Genomic DNA, 18220 nt, shown 5'->3' with positions numbered 1-18220 from the left:
GGAAGGTTGGAGTCCTCCGTCACTGAGGCAAGCAAGCCTCATGTTAGTTTCAAGCTGCCTGGCTGCCGGCTGCCATCTTGGCTGACAGTTAATTTGCATATCTCGTTGATTAGCCAATGAAAAGGGTAGCGGTCGTATGGCAATTACCATGTTTCTCTTTTATTAGTGTAGATGAAACATTTTTAATAGCATTTAATATACTACTCATTATTCTTTTTGTAGACTGGCTTTATTTCCATGGTTTTTTTCTATTTTAGTTGAAAGCATCTTAATAATCCTTTCTTAAGAGAAAGGAAAAAGAGTAAAATAAAATAAAAACTAATCTATCTTTTTACTTATTAGAATTCCTTGAAAAAAAAATTTTATCGTTGAAGAAAAATGTTTGAATACATCACATTTTAAGATGACCTTCATAAATGAGAAAAGATTAAACTGCCAAAGCTAAGGAACACACACAGCAACCACTGAGTGGGTGGGTGAAAATTTGTTGTTGAATTTTGATTCTTTTACTTGGCTTCCTCAGCTAGGCTGCCTTAAAAATGACAAGGAAACTAACCATTTAAGAATAATAACCAATTTTTAATAATAATTAGAAGATAAAAAGTCATTGATCTAAGATAAAAAAATCATACTTCTCGGTATTGTCTGTTTTCTATGTCTATGAGGTTTTTTAAAGGTCATAGTTCCCTCTTTTAATTTTTGAAGGAATGACAAGCTTTCCAACTAGTAGGTGGAAGCTGTGTGGGTAGTTGAATATATGCACAGGTGCAATCAACTTTAATTAAAACTCAAATCATTTTAACAGGCAGATGGAAAAAATGCTTTAATCTTCTTTAAAAGCAACAGAGACATTCAGGCACTAAAAATATTAATGCATAAGAAGAAAAATATAATTTCCATTCTTCCTAAAAGATGTAATTCTTAAAATACATTCATAAATGTTTCTGAAGCAAATACTGAATGCTAAGAAAAATAATTCCTTCATCATGAAGGGTAATGAGAATATTTCATTTCAATCAAAGTAAATGCAAACTTAGATGCTATAATTACAGTTACTAATAGCTGTATTTGGGGGCTGGTGAAAGAAGTCATAGCTATTATGGCTTTATAAGAAAAGCAGAGCAGGAATATTAAGCCTTCTGGGAAAATACACTGATGGCTACAGAACTGAATATATACAGTATTACATTTCTATTTTTTTAATATTTTTAAATTGATTTAAGAGAGGAAGGGAGAGGGAGAGATAGAAACATCAATGATGAGAGAGAATCATTGACCGGCTGCCTCCTGCACCCCCCTCCCCCCACTGGGGATCAAGCCCATAACCTAGGCATGTGCCCTGGGCCAGAATTGAACCTGGGACCCTTCAGTCTTCAGGCCAATGCTCTTATCCACTGAGCCAAACCAGCCAGGGCAATACTATATTTCTTGATTATTTTAATTCTCCAATTCTCTAGAGAAATATGGTTAGAGAAATAAAAGATGTCCGGGACTCATTGTTGGCCAATCTGAAAATTTTTATAGCATTCTTTGGGAAAATATACGTATAAATTTGAAGGAAAAAAAAGAGTTTTCAAGATAAAGTCTCCAATGAATGATATTTTATTTTTCTCCCCCAAATGGTATTGTAAATGGTTAGTCAAGAAGGTTAAGTAAAGCTATAGGTAAAATCAATAGAAAATATATTTAAATGTTGATATTTAGAGGGGACTTAGGAGAACTAGAACTTGCTTCAGATTGTGCTATTACATAACATTACTTTTTGCTCAAGTAATTGAAGCTCTTTGGATTTCACTTTGTAAATATGAAGGAGTTAAACAGTACTATTTCTAAGGCATAGCAAATATTTATTGACCTCCTACTATGAGATTCATGGTCTTAGAACAGAAAGTAGGGAGCCAATGACTTTATCCTCCACTCTTTTTTTTTTGAGCCAAGGAAGGTAAGATACAAGAGTTCTTCTCTTAGAAATTTAATGTGGCAACATAATTCACTTCTCCATCTCTTCTTCCTTCTCTTTCTCCCTCCATTCCTTCTTTTGTTATTATGTTTTTTTCGGCTTCCTGTCCCCTTATTTCAACTCCTGTCATTCTTTTTTTCTTCATGGTCTTTTATATATATACACATATAAAATGCATGTATGAACTGTATAATCATAAAGTGGCTCAGGAATAAAGGTATTTATTTTTCTTTTTTTTGCAAGTTAAGTGAAAACAAAACCAGGGCCTGAATTAGATTGTTATTTCTTATTTCTGACATTACTGAGACTTTTTATTACTGTGATATCTTGTTCATAATTTATCTGGTAGCAGACTTTGTGGCCAAATCAATCTGAATGATGAATAAGGCCGCAGAAAATTACAAAAATCCATTGTTTTGCATTAGGCTCATGGATTAAAGAATAGGAAGAAAAGCAGAAAAAAATAAAAATAAATAGGTGGAGGGTGAAGAGAGAGAAGTACTGTATGTAATACAAGATTTGTAAGATGAAGCTATGATTATGTCTCAAACAAAAAAGCAATCATCTTCTAAGAGTCTCTGAACCCAGGCCACTGGAGTGAATTCTGGATGCCCAGGCATTTTAAGCTTCAGGATGTAAGACAGTGTTGAGTGTTGTGACACAGTTTAGCAGGGCCAGAATGGCAAGGTATAGAGGCAAGGGAGTAAGAAAAACAGAACACCTTGCTAAAATGCTCAGTTCTAAATCTGCTAGTCTTCTTTACTATTCACTATTATATCTTTGTAATAATATTGCTGACTGCCAAGTCTGCCCTCAGAAGGTGCTCTCTCTATTAATAAGCGTACCTCACATCTTCATTTGAATTCTTGACTGGCGTATCAAAATAAAGATTCTGGCCTCTGGGATAGTACCTGGCATTATTTCATAGGTATTTTATCAACATCCATTGAGTGACTAAAAGACTGAATGTGTGCATATACATAGTTAAAATACGTATGTATCTGTAACATTAAAAAGGATGAAATGAGTGGAAATAAACTTAACCAAGGACATGTGTACACTGAACAGCACTTCTCTTAATTTTACAGGCTCACGCACTCTAGCATCTAGCATCGTACCTGAGAATTTAACATAAGGTGACCCTCCTCTTCCATCAGGTACACATGGGCCCCCTGTGTGGCTGCACGTGACCACCTGCAGGGAACTTGCTTGCTCTTTAATAGGAGCCCCTCACCAGATGGGGACCCTGCATGCCCTTCCCAGCCCTGAGGACTCCTCTGTCTCTCTGGTTTTGTGTTCCTATTTCATGCCCTACAATTCAGGTACCGGACATACAAGTCTTTAGAAAGCTTTGCCAAATATATATGTTCTTACTTTCAAAAACCTTGAAACACAGGGGTCTGAAAACCTTATTCTGACGGATTCCGTTTTGTAGGTTGTATCTGAATGCAAGTGGATGCCGTTCAGGCCTTTCTTTTCCTTCCTCGGCTCCAGACCTAGGGGTGTCTGTTAATTGGAAGCCACTACAAATGCAGCTGACACATGAGCTCACAAACCCCAGGGGCACAAAATTCAGGTATGAGTTCCCTCATCAGGCTCCATAGCCTTCAAGGTCTTCTCTATTCTTAGGACTTTTAAAATTCATAAAGACAGAATGCGGAGGCCCAGGGAAACACACATTTTGCACCAACATAGATTAGGAGCCAACCTTAAATGCCAGCTGCTTGTGCGCCTTTGTAAGTCTCCCATTGATTTCACAGGGAAGTAGGTCAGGCTGCTTTTAACAGGAGAAGCCTCGTGCTGCAGGTTTCACTTAACTATGAGGGGGGGATATTAAAAATTGATGTGCAAGGCAAACCCCTGCTTGATTAGCATCTGGGTAAAGACTTTACTAGGAAAGCCATGGAAGCTAATAACAAATGAGAAAATTGACAATGAAGTATTTCAACAGCTATTTCTGTGCCCGTCGCCTTCCATTTATGAGAAATATTATGGACGTTCACTTCATGCCTTTCTTACTTAGCCTAGCTAATCTGTATTTAGGGGGTTAGCATGCTTTCTATATCTCTGGTTTCACACATGTTTTTATACATTTCAGCCTTGTTGTTTTCTGATGTTGAATTTTTCAAATGCTAACTTTAATATTCTTTCTCATGATGACTAACCACTTTAGAAGGAAAGGAGATTTAATTGGAATCTGCTTAGAAGCAACACTTTACACATCACCCTTTTAACCACTCTCCGTCTACATACTAAATATTTTTTTATAGTAGGTACTTTGGGTCGTCCTGGTTTCCATCTTATTCATTGGTTAATACCTCTACCTTTATGGAAGCAAAGGCTTTATTTAAAAATAAATCACTTGTACTAAAAAAAAAAAATAGTCATTATATTTGAAAATCACAGTGCCAACCCAGTTACATAGAATTTTTTTTTTTGCTGATAAATCACCATATTCTAATCTTGTCCACCCTTTTGTACAATGAAGGTGGCCTCTCTGTTCTCAGAGCTATACTTTATAGGAAAAGGGCAGCTGTGCTCCATCAGGTGTGATGTCCCTCCTCCTTCAAGGCTTGTGTATCATCCAGCAACATTAAAACAGTCTGCCTCCTGTGGGAATGGAGAACGCTTACATTCTCACCAGTGCTTCATGCTCCTCACGCCCCATATCGGATGATCCACTTAAGATGTCAGATCCTTTACCCAAGCCTAACTGAAGAGAGTTGCGTAGACAGCGTGGAATCTGAAAATTTAATTCATATCTGGCCTTACTTCATTTTAAATAAGCTATTTATTCATTCTACAGATATCAAAAAGTCAATCACCTCTTAGAATTGCAATTTACATTTTACAAGGTTTTTTTCTATATACAATTTTCCCCTAATTTTTTGCATAAATCCTTTGAAGCAAGTATGGAAATAAAACAAGTGAGACTTGGAGACTTTGTCTTGGCTTAAAAGCTGTTTGGAGGCAAATGCATCTTTGGACCCAAGGAGATTTCACTCCCAAGTCTTTTTCCATATTGTTATCTCCAGTGACTCCCCAATCTACCATCCATTACAATGAGATTGTTATTTAAGCTGGTCAAGCAAAGGACTTTTTAAAATCAAATGAATAGAAATGATGATACATTTTTATTCTCCTTATCATCTTATGAACATTAAACAGCAGAAGGGCCATACACAATATCATGCACAATCTAGCTGATAGTGTTTCTATATCTAACATAATATCTTAATATTGGTTCCAGAATCATGGAGTGAAAATCTATGCCATGCTCTTTTTCATGGACCTTATTTTAATTATTTTATAAAATATTTAGATTAGATTATGAATACTTGCTTTTATTTTTTCTTGCTAAGTGATGTCTGGTTTCTCCAATGAGTACAAGACTGATTTCCCTACTGATTATTTTATATGAAAACTAGAGGCCTAGTGCATGAAATTCATGCATGGGGGGGGGGGGCAGTGTGTGTCCCTCAACCTGGCCTGTACCCTCTCCAATCTGGGACCCCTCGGGGGATGTCCAACTGCCAGTTTCCGACAGTTGGAAATGAAAATCTATGCCATGCTCTTTTTCATGGACCTTATTTTAATTATTTTATAAAATATTTAGATTAGATTATGAATACTTGCTTTTATTTTTTCTTGCTAAGTGATGTCTGGTTTCTCCAATGAGTACAAGACTGATTTCCCTACTGATTATTTTATATGAAAATTAGAGGCCTAGTGCATGAAATTCATGCATGGGGGGGGGGGCAGTGTGTGTCCCTCAACCTGGCCTGTACCCTCTCCAATCTGGGACCCCTCGGGGGATGTCCAACTGCCAGTTTCCGACAGTTGGAAACCCCTCTTACAACCCGGCACCACTGGCTCCTAACCGCTCGCCTGCCTGCCTGCCTGATTGCCCCTAACCCCTTCTGCCTGCCAGCCTGATCGCACCCTAACCATTCCCCTGACAGCCTGATTTACGCCTACCTACTCCCCTGCTGGCCTGTTCACCCCCAATTACCCTCCCCTGCCACGACCCGCCTCCTCCACTGGGACTGGCCTCCTCTGCACCCTGCAGAGCCGCAGGACCCCCAGGCCTCACTGTGTGGAGCGGCCACTAAGCCCCACCTCCGCTGTGCATGTGGCCATCTTGTGGTGACCATCTTGTGATGACGTCGTGCAAGGGCATCTCTCAAGGACGTGACACCACCTAGGCTATTATTATATTGGATTATCTAAACCCAGGTTCTTCATTGATATTCCTTAGAGCAGCTGATTCTGAAACATCTAACTAGTGTTGATTTTGGTATCCTGTCCACAACTTAGATTATTTTCAGTATTTGGAATTGTGGTAGTTCTATTAGACTTTGCTATTAAAAAATGTTAGCTTTGGCTAAAATAATAAATCCACAAGTACAAATTACGCAAAACACAATCATAGGAGACTATGAACACTTAAAATATATATAGTCTTTGCTCCCCAAAACTTGCCATTTAATTGTGAAGGTTAGATACACACTCATCCATTTTAGTCAAACAGTTCTTGAGCATTCAAGGAATACACATTAAGTGGACTTTGTGCCAGAGAATGTGCACATTGCTGCAATAAAAAGACTCAATATTGTGTGCTGACAATTTAGTGGGGAGGCAAACATTTAAATACTATCACAGCCCTGTATCAGTGGTATAGCTAGAAGAGTATACCACTGCTCCTCAAAAAGCAAGCAGAAGCGACAGAGCCCCCAAAGGACTACTAATGAAGATGCCATATTGCACAAAATCAAGAGAAATGTCCTCAGATGGAGTAACCAACAATGTCAGACATTCTGTGACATTTAAGAGAACCAAGAGTGGGAAGAGACCAGCTCCAGAGACCTATTAGGAATCCCTGGGTGACTTTGAAGTGAGCAGAAGAGCAAGCTGGGTTGTAAGAAATTAAGGATGGAGTAAGAAACAAGAAATGAAGGCAGCAAGTCCAGAATATTCATCTTAGTGATTTAGCCATAAAAGGGAAGTGGAAAATCATAGTTGGGTGTAGAATCTGCTTTTGCTGAAACATCATGGGCAATTTTACTACAGTTTATGTTAAATGGTAATTTATATAACTTGGTTTAGAAGCCAAAGTGCATTCTGCAGGCTTAAAGTAAGATCATCAATCAACCAAAGAAGGACTGCTGTGAGGCAATCTGTTTTAATTTTTTAGGTTTGAAATTTCTCTTAGACCAAATTAACAAAAGCTCATCACTTTGACATATCTCTCTTGTCATTAATCCTTGGTAAGGGGTTAATAAGTAATCAATGGAAGAATGGAACTAGATTGTAAATATAAAGGCAACTTTGATACTCAGAATGTGATGACTTAAAGAGAGCAATCCTTCACTTCGGCCCTGATCGTTTTGTTAGAAGCTGCTGACATCTCAATCTTTTCCCAGCCTTCAATTTCTTGGGAACCTAGGTTTTTTATTTGTGTCATGAGAACAAAATCACATTAAAATCACCATCCATAGTATTTTGGTTGGATATAGGGCTGGATAACACATGAATGCCCCATTCTCTACTTGCTGATTCTTTCTACTATTGTTTTCTTTTTTCTTTCTTCATTTAATCATATCATTTCACATCTATAACAAGGGAATTGATACAAGTAGAAAGAAAAATGCTATTTTATTTAATGTAACTGAAAGGTGACCAGAAGAAAATATAGGAGGAAGTTTTCCCTCTATCATCAATTGTCCAAAAATATTACAGACTTCTGGATTTAATTTTTTCCCTTTAAGTAAAGCAGTTCTGGGTATACCCAGCTAGACAAAATATGCTGTTTCAAAATCCATGTTACTAACACTCTCTCCTCCCCTCTTAGATTCTCCTAAGTATTTTTGCTCCTTTCATTTGGGAATAGCAATGGCCCAGATTCTCCAGTTGATTGGTTAGTCTACCAGGAGTGAAACACTTAATTAACCTAGCTCCCATCAGCTAACAACAATAATGAGTTTGCTTCAACCGAGAAATACCATGCACCACTTCAGACACTTCATTAAATCCGGAATTGCTACCCATTTATTGAGTTCTGAAAAAAGAATATTTTTAGAGTAAAAAAAAAAAGTATTTTCAAATGTGTTATAACTTAAACCCATTTTACCTGGGAGCACATGCATTTAAGATGACCAGTCACATAATAGCTCCCTGGATTTACACAGTGCCTTTCCACCAAAGAGGCTAAATGACTTAGTTGAGTGTGTTTTTCATTCTCTTTACTAATTGAGTTCTGTGATGAATAATGTCACTCAGATTGAAATTCCTTCCTAAAAATGTTGGTTTCTATTATTTTCTTTTTTAAAATATATTTTTATTGATTTCAGAGAGGAAAGGAGAGGGAGAGATAGAAACATCAGTAATGAGAGAGAATCATTGATCAGCTGCCTCTTTCACACCCCCTACTGGGGATTGAGCCTACAACCCTGGCTTGTGCCCTGGACTGAGAATCAAACCATGACCTCCTGTTTCCTAGCTCGATGCTCAACCACTGAGCCACACCAGCTGGGCTCTATTATGTTCTTTTTAAAATACATCTTTTTTTCTTCAAACATTGAGAAATTATCCATTTTCATAGCTTAATCACTTTTACAGAAACTGAGACAATCGGACACCTGCAAAATGGTCTACATTTAAATATCTTATGGCTATATCCTTTATATCTTTCCCCTAATAAGTCTGCCTAGGATAGAATGGGCATTCTTTTAAACAGGACACTTCAGAACACAAGCAATGAATTTAGCAGTCAGCACAGTTCCTTTTTTGGCTGAATAACTATATTGATTTCAGTGTAGAATTTTCTAAGTCATAGAATCTGATCTTTTTTTTTTCATTTAATTGTCAAACATATCTCATAGGCTTTTATTTCCTCAAGTTCAATAGTCCTCAAAAGTCAATATTAAATCAATAAGTTCAATAAATACTTATCATATATCAACTTTAAGAAACCTTATATTGGGCCATATGTTACATGAAATAAAATAATAAAAAAGGTATGCTTTTGTCCTCCCTGGTCATTTGTCTTAATGGTGAATAAGACAGAACAAACTTTTCGAGACACATACCCTTAGAGAAGTACAAAGTCCTCCCAGAATTTGAAGGAGAGATTATTTATTTGTAGACAATAGCATTAAAAAACTCTATAAAACAGTAGATAGACTCAACAGGGATCCAAGAATTATATTTTGTTTTATAGAGTTATTAGGAAGTTCTTTCAACAAAAGAGAACATCAGTTAAAAAGCCTGAGAGGCAGGTCCGGGTCATTTATTTGGGGATCTACAGGTCATCCAGATGCATCCAGATGCACCAAAAACAGCCAGAAGAGACTCACAGTTTCAGCATCAAATATTTTTCATTTGAAAGGTGAGAAAAATGAGGCATGAAGAGATGAACTGACTAAACTAAAGTCTCAAAGCTTTTTAGTGGTTGAGCTAAGATGAAAGCCATCTCTTGTGACATCAGCCTCTGCTCTAGCCTCCTCCATCATATTAGTCAGAATGTAGGGTAAACATGGGAGGGGGGAGATATGTACAATAGATACCCTACTTATAGCTAATATTTAATTATAGGTGTAAAAGTGTGGGAGACACATGATATTAAATACAAATCAGAAATTGAATTTTCTGTTTGAGGTAGTCAATAGGAGGAAAAGAAATCTGTCCTACTATATTTCATGTATGCAAAATTAAACTGAGGGAATCTTGATTTAAAAAATAGACTGCTATAGCTTTATTTCTGAATTGAAAATGCTTCTGCATTTTATAAATCTGAAATAGAGAGGCTTCTTCTTAATGGAGAGAATTGCTGATTAAATTGCTGACAAGCAATTGCACTTACAGATTCAGCAGCCAGAGAATGTAAACACAAGGGATAAACACGTCTGCCCGCATCAATCAAAGGCAGCTGCAGTCTCCCCCAGAAAGGTGAGCAATTATTTATGAAATTATGTCTTCTTCAGTGATTCTATATTTCAATCCTGGGAGGAACTGAATGGGGGGGAAACAGACAATGTCATGGTCCCAATTAACCAAGGAGTCAGATGTATTTTCAAAATTAAGTGATTTTGCACATACTCTAGTTAACCCCCCCATTCTGAAATGAATTTATTTAGCTTTAAAAATATTAATATTTAAATAGGCCGGGGTGTTTTTGCAGAACTGTTTGTGTTGTGTGTGGGGTTTTTTGGGGTTTTTTTTAAGGGTAAGTGCTTGATTCAATCAACTACACATGAACACAAGTCTGAGAAAAGAGGCAATACTCAAAAGCATTTTGCACGGGGCTTCTTTTGGAATTTTTGGCTCCATTTTCTTTCTGAGTGCTGGAAGGAGCCTTGAGGGAGGCAACCAGCAAACATAAGGAGAGGGCCTGACAAAGGTGATGTTTAGCAGGTCCTACAGGCCTGGATCTTGTCAGGCCTTCTGGAATCCTCCCCCTCATGATATCCTCTGAGGTATCTTCAGGGGTTCTGGGTGTAGCTCAAGTCCCAAATGCCTGTAAAGTATCCCAGCACTCCAGAGGTTCAAGATCCAGCCCCCATCTCTGACCGTGTAGCTCCAAGTTGCCATATACATAGAAGTTCTGCCCAAAGTCAACATGCTTCTCAGTGGGCAGTCACAGGCTGAGGGCTCACCCGCTGTCCAGAGCAAATGAGAAATACCAAGTTGTGGGCTCTATTTTCCACCTTTCTCTTTGGTTTCTCTGTACAGTTGGCCCTCTGTGCCCATGGATCCCCCATCATATTCAAAAGAATATGGGGCTCATGTTTACTACATATTTAAGTCTACAATGGCTGTGTCAGTGCTAAACATGTACAGCCTTTTTTTCTTGTCATTATTCCCTAAAAATTACAGTATAGCAACTATTTACATAGCATTTACATTGCACAGGGTCCAGCAAAAGTAGGTTTACAGTTGTGAGTAGCAAAACATAAAGTGTATGCTTGTGTTATTACTTACTAATTATTATATTATTTTCCATAGAAACAACTGTAAATGTATTTTTGCCCTACCATCTATTTGGAGACTATTTAAAGTATGAGGGAGGGTGTTCATAGGTTATATGTAACTACTACACCATTACTATATAAGGGACTTGAGTTTCCTTTTGGTATCTGAGGGAGGTCCCTCTGAGATATTGAGGGAGAACTATATCTGCTTTTCCCAACCCACTCTTTGTCAGCCCCTAGTTTCACAGGAATGAAAAGGAGGACAGATAAATTCCTTAATTATTTTGTTTGCTGATTTTGTTTTAAAAGAATATTTTAAATAAGCTAAACAAAATATGTAGGTTCTCCTAAAATAAAATAGCATTCACTCTGTGTTTCCCAGGACAGATCAGTTCTTGGAAAGTTGATATTTCTTAAATGAGAGAATTTTTAAAAGGCTGAAAAATGAAACTTAACAGTAGAAAACTCTGTATCTCCATTAATGTGAACTATTGTTGAGTATGAGGAAGCTCTTTGGAAATGCCAGCCCACCATTTTTACTTTTTATTCATAACAATACCAGATGAATGGGCCTACGTCATTTCTTTTCTTTACACCTTCTTTAGCTCTATTCATGACCTAGGTGTTCTAAAAATTTGAATACAAAGATATATAAAATAAAACCATACAAAAGAAAGATAAAAATTACAGGTAGATCCCTGGCTGGTGTGGCTTAGTTCCTTGGAGCATTGTCCCCAAAACCAAAAGGTTACAGATTTGATTCCTAGTCGGACACATACCCAGGTTGTGGGTTCAATCCCCGTCAGAGCTCATATGGGAGGCAATTGATGGATGTTTCTCTATCTCTCTATCTAACTTCCTCTCTCTCTAAAATAAATGATAACATGTCATCAGGTGAAGATTAAAAAAATAATAGGTAGATAATTATCATTTGAGCCTCTAAATTCACTTTAAATCATATTTATACTTCACCTACTTTTTGTGTATACACAAAAAAATTCACAGCAATAAAATGCAAGTTAATCACTTCTTACATGCCTCATATCCTTCATCTCTCTGCACAAATTTAAAAAATATTAATAACCAATTCAAATCAAAATTATTATAATTAGCAAGACTATCAAATGTCCTCCTATATAGTTAAACGACATCACAATGTCCTATCAACTTGGGAAAAATGCTTCTGAGAACAATTAATGTGAAGGCTGTATGTAGAAAATTGTAAAGTGAAATGAACTTGATTCAAAATCTCCCCACATCATCTCATTTTATCTCTTCCTTTTGCCCTTTACCCATTAAGAATTGTAAGCTTTTAAGATATGAAATTATTAAATTAGCTTTGTCTTTCACAGTTTATTAAAAATAAGAGTTGAAGCCATAAATTTTATTTGACATAGATTTTTAAAAATTAAAAGAGGAGTAAATGTGCTTTAAATTGGATACTAGAAAATTATCAAAATTGATGTTTCCAGTAAAGCCAGAGAGGTATAGAGAATAGACATACCAGTCTAACTCTTATTCCTGAAATGTAAAAAAAAAAAAAAATACCACTTAAGACTCAGGAGTCATGAATGTTATGCTGCTTCATATCATTTATTCCGTCCCTATGGTGTTAGCAGGCGTCTACAAATCCTATCTGGCAAAGGTGAAGAGGAGAGTTGTATCACTGGGCATACTGCAACAGTAATTATAGGTTAACTCTCAATTATCATCAATTTTGGATCTACTTTTTGGATTACAGAGGGATTCTGAGAGCCCCTATGATTTTGTTAGCATCGGACAGTGTCTTTCTTTTATCTTCCAAAGCCAAAAGTACATATCATTAGATTATACATTTGTGCTATCAGCATTTCCCCTCCTTCCATTTATGTAAAATTGAAGTTAAAAAAACTCAGGGCATGCCCTTTCTCTGAAGAGCCCATACAGAGTTAACAGCACATGGGAAGAAATTCAATCCTCGAATCCCTAAAAGCTATAAAGGGCCTGGATCATTTTTCCACGTGCAAGCTTTGTTTTAGAAGCATACAAAGCTCATTTTGGAGTCAACTGGAGAAGTCTGAGACATACAACACACAGACTGATTCTAACAGATGGATTTTTCTTGAAATAACTCCATTAGTTAATCACTTCTTTTACATATACTTTTTCTAGCTAATTGGTGTAGCTGCCAGCTGGAGCTATGAAGAATCTTGCAAAGAAGCTGGTAGGTAAGGAGAAAATTCAATAATTTCACCAATTTTAGGATGAAACTTCTATTAATGTCACTATTACATATTTGAAAGTAAAATTTTCTTTATTTTTTCTCTCCACCTTATTCCAAAAACCTTACCTGATCTGTGTTTAAACCAAGTTAATCATCTATAAGAAACTTGAATAAATATAGATCATGGTTTCCCAAACCTGACACTATTGACTATTGTCCTTGTGGACCAGATAACTGTATGTGCCGTGGTGTGTGAGAGTGTGTGAGTGTGTGTGCATGCGTGTGTGTGTGTGTGTGTGTGCATGCGTGTGTGTGTGTGTGTGTTTGTCCTGTGCACTGTAGGCCAGTAAGCAGCATACCTGGTTTCTACCCACAGGATTTCAGTAGCATCCCCAGTTCTGACAACCAAAAAAGTTCTCCAGACATTGCCAAATGGCCCTGGGGGCAAAACTGCCCCAGCTGAGAACCACTATTCTAGAAATAGATTGTTCCTAATTTTTAATTCAATTTTTAAAATAATTTTTAAAATAATTGGATGTACACATGTAATTGTGTATCTAATACCAGACATGTCTAACATAATACGAATTGTTGCCTTTAGTCAGGTAAATGAAATGGGTTTTGGGGGAGGGGGCAGGGGATTATTTAAGCTGCTAACACTTTCATAAATATCTCTGGGTAAAGAAAAAAATAGACAAAATAAGTGGTTTATAAGTACCAACGAATATTAATTATCTAAGGAGTTTCATCATCAACATTATGAAGGATTTCTTTTTCTTTAAGGAAGGTCCTCAGTCTACATGAATAGATAAATAACAAAATCCTGTGCTGGGATCATTTGAGGTATAAATGGTAAATTATCAAATAGTCACCTAAGGCATTTTTAAATTCAGGAAAGCAGTGCATTTTTAATGAAATGGACATTGAGAAAACTGTGTCTGTTTTGACTTTACTCTGAACTTATGGAGTAATTTCAGGTTCACAAAAGGATTAGACATTCAGATACAGGCATTTCCAGGTCTTTGAAATTCAGTGGTAAATATAATGTTCCCTACCTATTTACCCCTTAGTGATTTTTCCCTGGTTTATATATGCATGGATCCAGGAAGAGAACCAGAGAAATAAGGTGCTAATTAGCCTGCCTTTAAAAGGGAAACAACCCGCAGTGGTTCTCAACCTTTCTAATGCTGCAACCCTTTAATATAGTTCCTCATGTTGTGGTGACCCCCAATTTCATTGTTACAAATTGAACATAATTAAAGCATAGTGATTAATCACTAAAACAATATGTATTATATATGTTTTTCCAATGGTCTTAGGCAACCCCTGTGAAAGGGTCGTTTGACCCCCAAAGGGGTCGCGACCCACAGGTTGAGAACCGCTGGTTTAGAGTGAAGGTCAGACTATAACAACATAAAGTATGCAGACAGAATCATTCATTATGTTTAAAAAGTACTAAATTCCATCTGAACTGCTATCTTTCCAGCAAATGTTTGCTAACACAGATTACCTCAAGCAGGCTTTTAATATAGGATAAATTTAACATTTATCAATTCCATGTTTGAATGTATAACTTCTCCCTCCACCTCAAGATAGCTACCTACGCATTTCAGTGTCTGTTTTCTTTAGACTTTCCAGAGCCACTGTAAGAATTGAGACTTTCCATTTCATTTAAAAAAAAAAATCATTCTTCATTTTAAATGAATAGGTTACATTGTGCAGATTTTCCCTTTGGGTTCTAGAGCACACTATTTTCTGTCCCACCAACACGTTTTGAGATTTCAACTGAAAGGACTGGCGAGCAGGCACTACCTCTGTGCGTGATGTGCGCATGAGAGCTTCGTGTAATTTTAAGCCACACACTGACCCTTAGGCTAGCACCGGATCTGCACAACTTACTCTCTGCGGGTTCCTTCGACTTGCGGCCGCTGGACGACTTCCTCAGCAGGCTTCGCCCCGAGGTAAAGAGGCTGGTTAGTTCTTCCAAAGGACTGGTGGGCGTCCTGGAGCGGGAGCCGCAGGGAGCCGCCCCGTAGGTGCTGACGGAGGCGTTGACCATCTTGCTCCCATCCTGCGACACTGGCCTGGGGGTGGAATGAGGCACTGATGGAGAGCTCCTGGAGAGGCTGCCAGAATGCAGGGCGTCGTAGGGGGGAGGCCTTTTGAGGCTGAGGGGGGTGAGGGACCTCCCCATGCTCACAGGGGACGGGGAGGCCGAGTGACTTTTCGGGTAGCCGTGGGGGGACTGCGTTCGGTACAAAGCGGACGGCGGGGGTGGGGACGAGGAGAGCGCGGCGGCGGCGGCAGGTCCCAGGGCCCCGCTCTGGTCCTTGTCCAGTTTAGGGTGGCTGGAGGCGTGGGGGGGCAGCGAGGATGGAGACGCTCCGGCCTGTTTCATGTAAGACACGTTTTCCAGCACCGGGAGCTTGGTGACCTCCAGCGGGGTGAGCGGAGACTCGTCAGAATTGGGGGAGCACTGCACCGGGGCAGGTGGGAACACCAGCAGGGGGGGTCTATGGGAAAGCAGGTTGGGGAAGGGCGGGGGGATGTCACAAAGCAAACCCTTTGGAGTGCATGGCACTGAGGACTTGGCGAAGTCCAAGTCAGGCACGGTGGGAGTAGCACACTGCGAAGAGCAACTGTGATGGTCAAGGTCACATCTGGAGTCCGGGCCCAAGTCGTCAAAAATGGGGTATTTCATTTCCTCGTAGACAGCCTCGCTCTGGTCGTCATCCTCTTTCCTGAAGTCTCGGAGGATGTTCCCCACCATCTCGATGTACACGGGCTCCTCGTCCTCGGGGTCCCCCGCGGGGCTGCTCATCTGGGAGAGGGAGGCGTCCCGCGTGAGCGAGGTCCTCCGGGGCGCGTGCTTTTTCATGTACGTTTCATCAAAAGACGTGCTGAGCTGGGTGTTCGGATTCCGTTTCGGTTTTGGAGGAGGAATCTTCTTGGAATACTCGTCACTATTGGGTCTCGGTTTGGCTGAAACTAAGAAAAAAGGGGGGGGGGGATAAAATCCATGAATACAACAGGAAAGTTTTCAAAAGTAATTTGCACTTGGGCTTACTATTACACACTTGGGATGGGAGGGGTAGTCTTCTTCATTCCTAGCTTGAGACTTAGCTGGTGTGGCTCACGGGTTGAGCCTTAACCTATGAACCAGGAGGTCACGGTTCGATTCCCAGTCAAGGCACATAAACTGGGTTGCGGGCTCGATCCCCAGTAGGGACGGTGTAGACCAGAGCTCATCATTGATATTTCTCTCTCTCCCCCTCCTTTCTTCTCTGAAATCAATAAAAAATACATATCTTTTAAAAAAAATCAAGCAAAAGTCCAATACATCCCACAGTTAGGAAAAAAAAACCTGGTAATGGAATAATCGTAATATTTGTCTTCAAACTCATATTAATAATCCTGCACTGCTAAATGCATTGTAACCAGGACTACTTGTCCCTCTGTCTCAGAATTTCTAAATAGAAACCTTCAGATGAAACACTTGGATAAAAACAATCACAAAGGTCATAAAAATTCATCTTGAAGAATTAAGGGAGAAACTCACAGAAAAAAAATAGAGTTTCTGTTAGCACAAATAGTCAAAAAATATTATAGGGACTGAGTCCTTTTAATGATGTGGCTATTGCACATAATCACATCTTAACTTCATTTAGGTTAAAAATGTTCCAGCATGCTAGACTTAATCTCTGCCTTGGTTCAGACAAATAACTTCTATAGAGATGGGTCTGATACTTCAGGGGAAATTGATGTGAAAATCTTATGGGTCTAGACAAGTTAATCTCCAAATCTTCAGGTACTGTTGATTATGGTGTATTTGTCTGTGTTTGTTCATAAGACTTCTTATGATATCCCAAATGCTATCTTGGAGTGAATTTATTAGATATGTCCGGACACATAAAAACCCCACCAAGAGTTTTGCCAGAGAATAATCCAGAGGAGACATGTAAGTTTCAGGAATAATTTTTGGAAGTTCACAGATATGGGGACCAGTGCATCCCACAGCCTGCTGGAACCCCCTATACTCCCCTTGTCTTTGTGATGGAACCTAAACTTCTGACACCATACAGTGGGTGGAACAGGTTGGCTGAACATGTCTGTGGCTGAAATTAATTGTTTAGCACACAGGAAAGGTACTGGAGTCTTGTTATCATCTCATTATCTCATTGTGTTGATATATGATTACAGTGATTATCATTGTTATGCAATGTAGCTGTTTGTGGTAAATGGTAGCATATAATGTAAGGTGACAGTAGAGTTTCTAAGTGTAAAACTATAAGAAAATAACAGGCTTCTTTCTGTATAATTGCAGCCTTAAGTGGGGAAGGTCTCAAGGCACAAATAAGGAAACAACTGAAATCACCTTTGTTTTTATCGACTAGCATGCTTAAGACATGGGAACTTTTCTAAAACTTACTGAAGGAGAAGCAAAGATTAGCAGTTAGGCAGCTGCTTTACACATCAGTCATGTCTTCAGATAAAGGTAACCAATCAAATATTCTAAAAGTGTATATGTCTCTCATTTTTCTAGAACATACCTGCTTTCAAATATTCTGTTCCATTGTGTCCATGATGTTTATTTTACTGACTACAACCAAAAAATTTTTTGAACTGAAGGTTCTTAATGTGTCTAGACATTTTCTTTAACTCATAGTAGAAAAAAAAACAACCAAAACTAGATGACATTTTCCAGGGGGTATAGCAGTGGCGTCTTTTGGTGCCAAAAGGGAAAAACCTAGAGACATAATTGGGTAAAAAATACTCAAATAATTCTTTAGGATGGTCATATTGGTATAAATTATTATTTTTGGAAATCATTGTATATTCTAATTTTCACAATTGAAATAAGTCATCAGATTATGTACAAAAATCTGAACCCACAAGTAAAGTTATACATCCTTGAGCAGGGTTGACTTAGTTCTGGAAAGACTTTGAAAGAATCAGGACTGAGAAGAACAAATGCCCACCCACACTATTCTTTTGAAGCTTGTTTCCTGCTCTTTTCTATTTCTTACCCTAAACTGAGTAATTTGTGCTCTGGAAAAATATTTGGCTTTGACTTCTGTGTTCCAGAGA

General features: G+C 38.4%; 1 protein-coding gene across 2 annotated transcripts in view; it reads right to left on the bottom strand.

Moving 5' to 3' along the window:
• The window catches only part of NYAP2 (neuronal tyrosine-phosphorylated phosphoinositide-3-kinase adaptor 2), a 206152-nt gene that overhangs the window by 59435 nt on the left and 128497 nt on the right, over positions 1 to 18220 (bottom strand). For both annotated transcript variants that reach the window (XM_006763405.2, XM_006763408.2), the window contains exon 4: positions 15032 to 16120. In XM_006763405.2, the coding sequence (XP_006763468.1) occupies positions 15032 to 16120 (1089 nt within the window). The remainder of the gene's footprint in view (positions 1 to 15031; positions 16121 to 18220) is intronic.

The sequence above is a fragment of the Myotis davidii genome, unplaced genomic scaffold, assembly GCF_000327345.1.
Source record: "Myotis davidii unplaced genomic scaffold, ASM32734v1 scaffold575, whole genome shotgun sequence".
NCBI lineage: Eukaryota > Metazoa > Chordata > Mammalia > Chiroptera > Vespertilionidae > Myotis > Myotis davidii.
The sequence above is the reverse complement of the archived record's forward strand: the minus strand, read 5'-3'. Positions and strand labels throughout refer to the sequence as shown.